General features: G+C 44.3%; 1 protein-coding gene across 1 annotated transcript in view; it reads right to left on the bottom strand.

Moving 5' to 3' along the window:
- Positions 1-250: 250 nt before the first annotated feature.
- CDRT4 (CMT1A duplicated region transcript 4) overlaps positions 251-12,298 on the bottom strand; it is a 27,728-nt gene continuing 15,680 nt past the window's right edge. Inside the window, exon 3 of the mRNA XM_014463145.2 lies at positions 251-699. Coding sequence (XP_014318631.1) covers positions 251-699 — 449 coding nt within the window. The remainder of the gene's footprint in view (positions 700-12,298) is intronic.

Raw genomic sequence — 12,298 nt, 5'->3', positions numbered from 1 at the left:
GTTGCCTATTTAATAATTCTTTCTATTCAATTATCTCTAATAAAATAGCTGGTGTGACTTCTGTTTCCTATCTGGACCCAGCCTAATTTACCCACAGTTAGGTCCCAAGCATTGATAGTGGAAACCAGAGCTTGGCTTCCCAGCCTGAGCAGGGACAAGTTCAGCCTTGAAGGACATAGTGAAACTTGTGGCAAATGAAGCTTAATTGCTGTACAGTCTTGGAGAGTTGCAGGGACTGCTTGCTAAACATTTAAATGTTTCTCCTTGATGGCCAGAAGTGAGCTGATGGAAGCATCCTCATCAGAGGTTTTTGAGAGAAGATGATCTTGTTAAAGTTTGCAGTGGGACTTTCTCTGGAATCCATGTGAAAGGGTATGGTCTCTGGGGTGATGGTGGGACCTGCAGCCGATGCCGAAAAATCACTCCACACTGACAACATGGTCTCGGACTTCATGTCCTTCAACACCATTTTGCCAGAAGTCTTGGATGACCTTTTTCTTTTCAGCTGGACGATGCTGGGCGTCCTGCTCTGCCTGTGAGTCCATCGGCTTTCCTCCAGAGTCTGTGTGTATTCCAGTTCTCTAGCTTTGCTTTTCTCAATGAGTCTTCGCACCATCGGGGAGGTATATGTGACACAGGCCGGCCAGGGGTCTGGTTTTTCCAGCAGTTCCAGGGGAAGCCCAATGTTTTCAGTGAGTTCTACCAACAACAACAACAAAAAATTAGGTAATTTAGAGGCTCTCACAGACAATAATTCAATTCTTCAAAGAAGGGGAGGGTATAGGAAGTACATTTTGAATGTCTCTCGATCCTATAATAGCTGTCCCACACCTCTGTTAGGGGGAATAAAATCTAATCCAAAATTGGGAAACAGAGTGACATTCCATAGAGCATACCAAGTAAAGAACAGCATGGTAGTGGAGAGTAGGGAGCTTGGATCACCCAGGCTGGGTTTCAGATCTTTATATAGTATCAACTTGCTTAGCTCTGAACTTCTATTGTTCGACAATAAAAATGGTTACCATAGGCTACTGTAAGGATTAAATAACATGATGTATTTAAGGGCTTGGAACAGTGCAGTTCAGGGTATGAACATACAGGCTTCTCACTTCAACTGCTTCTCTGCCACCTTAACAGCTGTGAACCTCCAACAAGTGTCTTTATTTTGTCTCTTTTTGAAAAAGTATATTTTAAAATATATTTTAATTTTAAAAAATCTTTATTGTTGAGAGTATTACAGATGCCCCCCTCCTTTTCCCCCCATTGGCCCCTCTACCCAGTTCCCTCCCCACCCCAGGCCTTCACCACCCTATTGTTTTGTTCATAGGTAGTACATATATGCATGTAAGTTCTTTGGTTAATCTCTTTCCACCCATCCCCCCCCTTCCCTCTGAGATTCATCAGTATTTTCCATGTTTCCATGCCTCTGGTTCTATTTTATTCATCAGTTTATTTTGTTCATTAGATTCTTTGTTCATTTATTTTGATTTTTAGGTTCAATTGTTGCTAGATATGTATTAATTGCCATTTTATTGTTGATATTTTTTAATCTTTTTCTTCTTTCTAATTGCTTTTCTTTTGCTGCTTTTAATATTCTCTCTTTATCTTAACCTTTGGCATTTTAAGAATGATGTGTCTTGGTGTAGGCCTCTTTGGGTTCCTCTTGTTTGGGATTTTCTGTGCTCTCTGGACTTGTAAGTCCATTTCTTTCACCAGGTAGGGGACATTTTCTGTCATTATTTCTTCAAATAGGTTTTCAATATCTTGCACTCTCTCTTCTCCTTCTGGCACCCCCATAATGCTATTGTTGGTATGCTTGAAGTTGTCCCAGAGGCTCCTTATACTATCTTCATATTTTTTTAAAATTCTTTTTTGTTTTTGCTCTTATGATTGGGGTGTTTTTTGCTTCCTCATATACCAAATTGTTGATTTGATTCTCAGAATCCTTTACTGTTGAATCCCTATAAAGTATCCTTTATTTCCGTTAGTGCATGCTTAATTTCTGACTGGTCCTTTTTCATGTCTTTGAAATTCTCACTAAGATCCTTGAAAGTCTCACTAAGTCCCTTGAAGCTCTCATTAAAATCCGTGAGCAAACTTATAACAATTGTTTTAAACTTTGTCTAGTAATTCGCTTGCTTCCATTTCATTTAGTTCTTTTTCTGGAGATTTCTTCTGTTCTTTCATTTGTGATGTTTCTTTGTGTCTGCATTTTGTCTGCTTCCCTGTATTCAGTTCTATGTATTAGGTAGAGCTGCTATGTTTCCTGGAATTGGTAGAGTGGCCTTATGTAGTAGGTGTCCTATAGGGCCCAGTGGCTCAGCCTCCTCCGTCACCTGAGCTGAGAACTCCGGGTGCACCCCTGTGTGGGCTGTGTGCACAGTTTTGCTGTAGTTGAGCCTTGATTGCTGTTTGCGTCACTGGAAGGAATTGACCTCTAGGCCAAATGTCTGGGAGGACCAGCTTCAAATACAGTAGAAGATCTTCTTTGCAGGAGACACCCCTATGGAGTAGGACTTGTTTGAGTGGGGCTTTTATTTCAGAGATGAAGGGGGAGGGACAGAGAGACAGAAACATCAATGATGAGAGAGAACCACTGATCATCTGCCTCCCGCACATCCTCCACCAGTGACCCAGCCTGCAACCCCGGGCATGTGCCCTGACCAGGAATCGAATCTGAACCTCCCAGTTCATAAGTCAATGCTCAACCACTAATCCATGCTGGTTTGGTTCAAACAAGTGTTTTAAACCTTTCTAAACCTTAGTTGCTGCATGTAAAATGATGATTAGCATAAGATCAATTTAGGGCTTTCTGTGGATTAAAAGAAAGAATTTATGTAAAGCTTTAGCACCGTACCTGTCCAGAGAACATCTGGTTATCTAGAATTCATTAGTTTACATGTTCAGTTTTGCCACCTCTGTGGCCTCTGAACAGTTAAAAGTACCATGGAGTATTTTTGTTCCCACCTGCCAATGCCCATTGAACAAGTCTCAGGTGACTTATAAGAAGTTTCCCAGGAAATGCTGATGTTGTTGGTCAGGAGACCACACTTTGAGAACCAACACTCTGGGGAAATGCTCAAACTTTCATGAGCACTGGAATTACCCAGAAAGCTAGCTAAAGCACAGAAGGCTGGGTCCCACCCCAGTGGATCTGATTCATTAGGTCTGCTTTGGGGATCTGAGAATTTGCATTTCTGACTAACTCCCAGGTAATTTAGCTGGTCTGAGGACCATAATCTGAGAATCCCTAATTTAGACTGAATAATGATTCTAAACTTTTTTTTTTTTAAGGATTCACAAAATATTTATTTATTTATTTATTTATTTATTTATTTATTTATTTTTTAAATATATTTTTTTATTGATTAAGATATTACATATGTGTCCTTATACCCACGTTACCCCCTACCCCCCCGCCCCGCTCATGCCCTCACCCCCCCGTTGTCCATGTCCATTGGTTAGACCTATATGCTTGCATGTAAGTCCTTTGGTTGATCTTTCCCCCTTACCCCCACCCTCCCCTACCTTCCCTCCAAGGCCCGACAGTCCAATCAATGCCTCTCCGTCTCTGGATCAGTCCTTGTTCATCAGTTTATGATGTTCATTATATTCCACAAATGAGTGAGATCATGTGGTATTTATCCTTCTCTGACTGGCTTATTTCACTTAGCATAATGCTCTCTAGTTTCATCCATGCTGTGGCAAATTGTAAGAGTTCCTTTTTCTTCTTCCTCTTCTTAAAGAATACCTTTCAGCATTTCATATAATGCTGGTTTGGTGGTGATGAACTCCTTTAGCTTTTTCTTATCTGTGAAGCTCTTTATCTGACCTTCAATTCTGAATGATAGCTTTGCTGGATAAAGTAATCTTGGTTGTAGGTTCTTGCTATTCATCACTTTGAATATTTCTTGCCACTCTCTTCTGGCCTGCATGGTTTCTGTTGAGAAATCAGCTGACAGTCATATGGGTACTCCCTTGTAGGTATCTGTGTTTCTTTCTCTTGCTGCTTTTAAGATTCTCTCTTTGTCTTTTGCTCTTGGCATTTTAATTATGATGTGTCTTGGTGTGGTCCTCTTTGGATTCCTTTTGTTTGGGGTTCTCTGCACTTCCTGGACTTGGAAGTCTATTTCTTTCACCAGGTAGGGGAAGTTTTCTGTCATTATTTCTTCAAATAGGTTTTCAATATCTTGCCCTCTCTCTTCTTCTGGTACCCCTATAATTCTGATGTTGGTACGCTTGAAGTTGTCCCAGAGGCTCCTTACACTATCTTCGTATTTTTGGATTCTTTTTTCATTTTGCTTTTCCGGTTGGGTGTTTTTTGCTTCTTCGTATTTCAAATCTTTGACTTGATTCTTGCAATCCTCTGGTCTGCTGTTGGGAGTCTGTATAATATTCTTTATTTCAATCAGTGTATGCTTAATTTCTAGTTGGTCCTTTATCACAACATCAAGAGTCTCACTAGATTTCTTGAGGATCTCACTACATTTATCAGCAGTTTCCATAAAATTCTTGAAAAATTTTAGAACTGTGGTTTTGAACTCTATATCCAGTCGTTTGCTGTCCTCCATTTCTGTCATTTGTGACCTGTTTCTTTGTCTTCGCATTTTGTCTGCTTCCCTGTGTTGGTAGAGTGGTTTTGTGTGGTAGGTGTCCTACAGGGCCCAGTGGCTCAGTCTCCCCAGTTACCTGAGGTGGACACTCTTGGTGCACCCCCTTGTGGGCTTTGTGCACAGTCTTATTGTAGTTATGCCTTGATTGTTTTAGGTGTCACTGGGAGGAATTGACCTCCAGGCTAATTGGCAGTAAGAATCAGCTGTGTCTGCAGTGGGAGAACTTCTGTGCTAAAGACACCCTTCTGGGGCAAGACTTGCTTCAGTGGGGCTTTGGTGCTCACTGAGTCTGCCCCCTGAGTGTGTTCCTTATGAATCTGAGGAGTTGTAATCTGGATGATCCCACTCTGACCACTGGGTACACTGGCTCTTGGATCTAAGGAGGTGCTAATTAAGCCTCTTCCTGAGGTTACCCAGCAGGAGCTACGAAGAGATATGCAGATTCCCCTTCCTTTTTTGGGGGATTGGGGGTGCCCAGATGAGGCCCAGCTGTGAAGCAATGCAAGCTGTTGTGGAGCCTTGGGCCTTCTCTTGGAAGTTCTGGGTCTGTCTGGCCCAGCTGCAATTTGTTAGGTAATTTTCAGGTTGCAAAGGACCCAGGCATTCATATGCAAAAGCCTTTGGAACAGCCTGGATGGGGCGGGGTCTCGGAATCAACAGGGCGGAGCAAGCAGCTATGGCTGAGTCTCAGCCCTGCCCTAAGGGGCCGAGCGTCTCAGTGTCCCAGTAATTGCTGCCAGCACCTCTGAGGGAAAGCCGCCCTCAAGTTCTGAGTTCTGCCTGCTGCCAGACCGTCCAGTTTCTCCCCGTATGAGCCCTGGGACCCCAGAGATTTCCCGGAACTGGAGTTCAGAGCAGTCGGGAGCTTGTGACTCCCTCCCGATTCAAAAAGATAGCCACGTCCTCAGGTGCCCGCCCCTTTCTGCGCACACCGGAGCCTCTGTACCTCTGCACTTTACTTTCGTAGCTCCTCTGAGTCTGTGTGCTCTTCTCTTTCCTTCTAGTTGTAGAATTTCCACTCGGCCAGCCTTCCTGTGGTTCTGGATGATGACCGTTCTGTCTTTTAGTTGTATTTTTGAAGTTGTTGTCGGAGGCAGCAATTTCCGGTGTTTTCCTATGCCGCCATCTTGGTTTCTCGATTCTAAACTTTCTTTAGCTGACTTGCTCATGTGTGAAACACTCCCCTGAAATAAGCAATTCCCAGGTGTTCCACCCTTTATCCTTCTACTCAAGGAAGCTTTGTGGAATACAAGTGAGTGTGTTATAGACAGGAGCAGGCTCAAATTTCACTATCTTTATAAAGTGAATTATTTACAAATGTTAGCATGTTATTATAACAAAAGATAGCATCTTAGATATTCATTCATACTCTTTTTTTTTAAGCTAGCCTTTGTCAAACCTCTGATCCAGGCCTGACAGAGTCCCTTTTATTGTCTTAGTGAAAATCTTTCATGACAATACATTCTTAGGAGAATTTAGTGTCATTTTTCTGAGGCTAGGGAAGAAGTAATGCTCAAATAGTCCTCTAACCTTGAGAGTTTCAAATAGTAATTTAAAAAAATTGGAAGTGAAAGCATCTTACTTCTCCTAAGTCCTACCGTGGGATCTCAGAATTTCAGTGCATTATTCCAAGTTCCCAGTAGTATAGAGTATAACCTCCAGGGTCCCCCAGCCCACACTTGTCTACCTACAATGGAAGAGAATGCTTGGCTTATTTTCCATATTTGTAGAGCTGGTAGGAATGTGTTTTTACTTCATCTCATATGTTCAGTAGGATTACTCAATCATGCCAGATGGTGAAAAGAAAACTGTCTTGAGTTGATGGTATTTGGGGAATTTTGAATAATTCCTTTTATCCTTCCCTCTAAGTTTCTAGTTAATGAACCCTGAAGCCTCAAAGAAGTCCAGTTATTAGTAAACTGTTTGTTTCAATAGTAATCTACAATTGTATAAGTCACCGTCTTGCTCAAAACCCTTCACCATATATTTCTGGACCCTACAGTAGCCCTCTGGCCAGTAGAACAATTCTAGAAAATGGCAAGTTTGTCTCCTACCTGCTGATTCAGGAATGAGGAAAATAGAAAACCAAAGGAGGGAATGTTTGAGACAGCCTTAGAACGCATGGGGAGGACTTGTTTGAAAATAAGAGGAGACAAATAATTGACATTAAGAAAAACAAAGGAGGGAATGTTTGAGACAGCCTTAGAACACATGGGGAGGGCTTGTTTGAAAATAAGAGGAGACAAATAATACAACCCTGATTGGAGGGCAGGAGACACAACACTGATGTGGTTTCCATGTTTCTCTCTCAGACACAAGGCCCATGATCCATCCACTAGGTTTTCAATCCCAGCTTCTCCCCATCCCTACCCCATCCAATCTCTTATCCCACCATTTCCAGCATCCAGTCTGATATGCTGGGTGTGACCTAACTAAATTCAAAGGAGTGGCACTTGCCTGGAACCTAACATGAATGTGTGATCTTGATTATGATCCTTAACTTCTTGGGACTTCTGTTATCAAAAAAAGGTGAGGATGAGGAGAAATTCCTGTCCTGCTTCTCTCACAGAGGCACTGCTGCTATAATTATATGGAAATAAAAGTGCTCTAAACCAGTGATTCCTCAACTTTGCTGCACATTGGAATTACTAGGGAACCTTTAAAAATTCAAATGCCTCATTCCCACCCACAATATTGTGATTTCACTGGAATGGGATGCAACACAGGCATCAGAATTAAATTCTTAATGCTAATGTGCAACAAAACTTGGGAACTGCTGTTTAGAATCTAAACCAAAAAAAACACTGAAGATTTATAGGATATTTGCTATTTAAGAAATGGGAAGCAGATCCAGGTCATTCCAATCCTCTGGCAATTTTAAAACACATTTTCATTCAAGAATGCTTTGTTATATATAGTCAGTACTGCATATCAGTGACCTTTAAATATTTAAGGACCATGGAGCATTTCTATCACCACCTGCCTATTCTGGAATTGACTTAAATTAAAAAAAAAAAAAGCCAGTACCTTAAAGAACTAAGCTAAGAAAACTGTGGCTGTGAATGATATTCTCATGCAAAGCTCATCTCACCCTCTGTGGCCACAAGCTGCCTCCTTATCTCAGGAACCATCTTACAAAAGGACTTTGTGGTTTCCAAACAGGACTGATGGATGAATGCACCAGCATAAGTCAACCCCACTCAAACAGTTAGCCCCAATAATGCTATGGAACTAGTGTCATTTGCAATCTCATGATAGGCAAGACATTATCTTAACCCAGTGTTTCCTAAGCTTGCCCCATAGAATGTAAGAATATCTCAGGATACTAATAGGTGTTAGATAAAGGGGAAACACTATTCATGGTGGGGATTACCCTATATGACCGCATTACTTCTTTAATCCGGGGCACTATTGACATAGTCTATGGTGTGGTGGGCTATAAGTTTAGCAGACCTGTCCTCAGTCAGGTAAGTTTAAAAACTGACATGTTAAATTCCTTTAGTGCAGGGTTTCTCAGAGCTGGTACTATGTTGACTTGCTCTGTAATTTCCAAAGGTAGATTGATTTGTAGCAGATGAAATGTAGCATCCCTAATCTCATTTGACCAGAGGATCCTTCATTCAGTCAAGCACTCATTCATGGAACAAGTAACCAGAAAAACGTTTGTGTGGATTCTGAAGTCTTTCTCCAGCCCTTGTTTCCAAACTGTGAGCATCAGAAAATGTTATGATATAGGAGGATGGAAGGATGAACTTGTTCAGGGAGTAGCTGAGTCTTTGATGGCTCACTTCTTCTGAAACCAGTCTCAGAAGGTTGGTCCCTCAAAAGTATCTATACCCAGAAGAACAAGCCAGCATGAGAGCCTAGTGCTCCATCAGAAACCAAACTTATTTCCCTCTGTTGGCCTCTCTCCTCTCTTCTCTACTCTAGTCTTCAGCTGCCTTGTCTTGCTGTGTCTCAGCTCTTACTTTTTCCTCAGCCAAACCTAAGAGTCTTGTCTTGCCCCAGAAGGACAACCACATTATCTGAAACAGGAAGCTGATGCAGTTTTGTTTCACCCCGACACGTCCCTTCAACCTCTCATTTCCTCCCCTTCCCTGTGTCTTTGTCTGACCTCTGGCTGCTCCTCATTTATTTTTGGCTGAAGAGGAAGCTGCTACTTAGGCCAGAAGACTTTTCTCTACGATGCAGAGCAATGTTCCTGGTATGAACCAGCCTGGTGCAGGGCCAGTGTGTTCTTCTTGGGGGTCTTCATCCCCAGTGCCCCGCACCTTACAGGCTACCCATAGGCTCTGACCCCTGCAATTAGACCTAGGAAAGCACAGTGCTCACCACAGACTCCCCATTAACTCCACTGTATCACAGTTGTCTTCATATCTTTACCTTGCCCCCAAACCCATGGAATCTATGGAAACTCTTGCCACGGTCCCACCTCCACCTGAAGGCTATGAGGGTGCCCACAGACAATGGTTTGATGTGCATTTAGCAGCACTGATGTTGGGAAGCACTGGGAGCCTTAGAACTGTTTAGACAGAGGGAAATGGGGATGGAGAGGGGTAAGTTGGTCTTTCAGAAAAGAAGAGTTCTCTGGCCCCTCCTTATGCTGCCCTCTTCTCATCCTCATTGCTGCATTTCCCTAAACACACACACACTCCAAGGAGAGGAGGAGCAAGCCCATTCTTGCACTCTGTTAAAAAGTCAAATTGCACATGAAGGGCATCTTTAGTAGTTGTGAGCATGTTCTAATACAGACCACGTCTCTTTCTGGGGGGGCAATTGTCTCTAACCACATCTGGGGCAGGGAGGTGGGAATCTAGTCAGAAGTGCCATCTTCTTTCTCATAGAGATCTGGCCTCATCAATTCACCACTTATGGTGGGTGGGAGGGGCACACCCTCCTTGTGGAAATGCTTCTGTATGCTATGTATTTTCTTGGAGAATTATGTGTATACCTTGAGAGACACAACAGTGGAGAGAGAGTTCAAGTGTCTATGACCATGCAGCATCAATTCATTCATCCATCCATGCATGCATTCAACAAATCTATATTGGTGGGGGCCCTGCTCCCACACAAAACACATCATGAATTCTCCACACTAACCTCTTGTTTTGACCCCAAGCAAGAGGTGCTTCTCAATGTCAAGATTCCACAAAGCAGGTTTGTTTCCCATACCAACAATTCAAATAAGAATAATCCATGTCTTCTTTGTCATCAGAAAAAAGGAGACACATCCTTGTACATAGGTCAAAACAAGTCATATTAGTCACTCTTCAGATGGGTGTTGGTGTTCCCATGTGCTAGGCAATACAGCAGGTACTGGGAACATAGAGCAGGAAGAGGCAGAGCCTTGGTTCAAGGAGCTTGCAGCCCCAGTAAGGGACAAACTCAGCCTGCATGGGGAGGATGTCAAGAAACAGGTTCAAGAAGAGAAGGTGGTGCTGGTGAATCTTGAAGCACAAGGAGCATGATGGGCAGTGGGTGTTAAATGTCAGCCAGCCTCAGTGTTTTCAGATCCTGAGTGAAGTCCTTCTTTGCTCAGTGGCAACATTTTCATCCAGTATGCAATTCACATGGGCTGTTTCCCAACGGTATATTTCTGCATCTGAACTATAATGTTGAGTGGGGTGAACAAATGCTTTACAAATTCACCACAGGAAAAAGTACTGGGCATTGTATACCTATCAAGTACAAATATGAATTTAATTTTATACTGATCCAAGGAATATTAAATCATAAATATTAAAATTCCCATTTTAAGATGTAATATGAAGATCCATTAGGCATAAAGCATATGGCCAGATGATCTATAGATCAAGTTCAAAGTTTAAAATGAACATTTCAGAACAAGCCAAACAGGCACAATTGGAGGAGAGCCCCTCAGCCTGTCCTCCTGCAGACAGTTTGGGAGGCAGTTTGCTCTAATGGCCAACAAGTAGGAAATATATAGAGAAACAGGCATTGAGAAGTGGCCCTGCAGCCCCACGTTCAGAAAACTGGACATGAGAGATGTTAGGCGACGTCTGCTCAGAGGCCTTCCCTCTGTCGACAGCTGGCTCCTGAGCAATGAGCCCATGAAAGTATGTGGCCTCTCGTGTCTAATCCATCCAGAAAAGGAAGTTCTGCTCCCTGGAACAATGGGGGCATTGTGCACCTAGAGAAACATGGGGAGACCGACAGGCATTTGCCAGGACTTGCCTCAGCCAATGGACCAGGCCACCCCCTCCTTTAAAATGCTCAAAGCACTAGCAACTCAGGCCAGTGTCTGTTTTGAAGAAGGTGATTTGCATTTGAGACTTTGGCCAGAAGCAAAGAACTAAATAGCTGCCTTCTACAGAATTCAGTCATTCCATTAGCATATTGACACCATGTCCTCAGTGTCATACAGTTACCCAAATTGATGCCCAACTGTGAGAAAATCCAAGCATTGCACATTGCACCCAACTCTTAGCTAACAGATATCCTCCAAATATCTATAATCCTATCTAATAAAAGAGAAACATGGTAATTAGCCGTACATCTGCTACCCTTCCCATTGGCTAATCAGGGCGATATGCAAATTAACTGCCAGCCAAGATGGTGCCCAGCAGCCATGCACTGAAGCGAACAGGGAGGCTTGCTTGTTCCAGTGACTGCAGACTCCAACGTTCCCCGCCTGACTTGCCGGCCTCTCAGCTGCAACTCTAAGCAACTATGTTGCAAATATAGAAGCTAAACAAAACCCCAGAAACTGGCTTTAGTCAGCCGGGCTTCAGCCAGCCGGACCGCAACATTGTATCAAATACAGAAGGTAAACAAAGGCCAGAAACCTGCTTTCAGCAGCAGAGGCCTCAGAGCTAAAGCTGGCCCAGAATTAAAAAAAAAAAAAGAAAAAAAGGAGCGGTTGGGAGCTTCAGTCACCCGCCAGCCTGAAAATGGCCATCAGCCCCTCAGCCAGACTGGCCAGGCACCCCAGTGGGGACCCCCACCCTGATCCAGGACACCCTTCAGGGCAAACCAGCCAGCCCCCACCCATGCACCAGGCCTCTATTCTATATAGTAAAAGGGTAATATGCCTCCCGGCACCGGGATCAGCAGAGCCGCGAGGCCTCCCGGCACCGGGATCAGCGTGACAGGGGGCAGTGCCCAAACCCCCTGATCGCCCTGCGGCTCTGTGTGTGAAAGGGGGGCGGGGGCCACAACCTCCCTATCTGCCCTGCTCTGTGTGTGACAGGGTGCAGCGCCCTAACCCCCTGATCAGCCCTGTTCTGTGCCTGATAGGGGGGAGCTCCCCAACCCCCTGATTGCCCTGCGGCTCTGTGTGTGACAGGGTGCGGCGCCCCAACCCCCCGCCCCCACGGGCCCTGCTCTGTGTGTGACAGGGTAGAGCCATAACCTCTCCATCGGCCCTGCCCTGAGTGTGACAGTGGTGGCGCCCCAACCCCCTGATTGGCCCTGCTCTGTGGGTGATAGAGGGTGGCGCCCCAATCCCCCTCCATGGGCCTTGCTCTGTGTGTGACAGGGTAGAGCCATAACCTCCCCATTGGCCCTGCCCTGAGTGTGACAGGGTGCAACACCCCAACCCCCTGATCCGCCCTGCTCTGTGTGTGACAGGGGGCGGTGCCCCAACTCCCCTATCGGCCCTGCTCTGTGAGTGACAGGGGGGAGTGCCCCAACCCCCTGATCGGCCCTGCTCTGTGCATGACGGG

The sequence above is a fragment of the Myotis lucifugus genome, unplaced genomic scaffold (assembly GCF_000147115.1).
Source record: "Myotis lucifugus unplaced genomic scaffold, Myoluc2.0 scaffold_199, whole genome shotgun sequence".
NCBI lineage: Eukaryota > Metazoa > Chordata > Mammalia > Chiroptera > Vespertilionidae > Myotis > Myotis lucifugus.
Note: the sequence above shows the minus strand (reverse complement) of the source record. Positions and strands in the feature narration are given on the sequence as shown.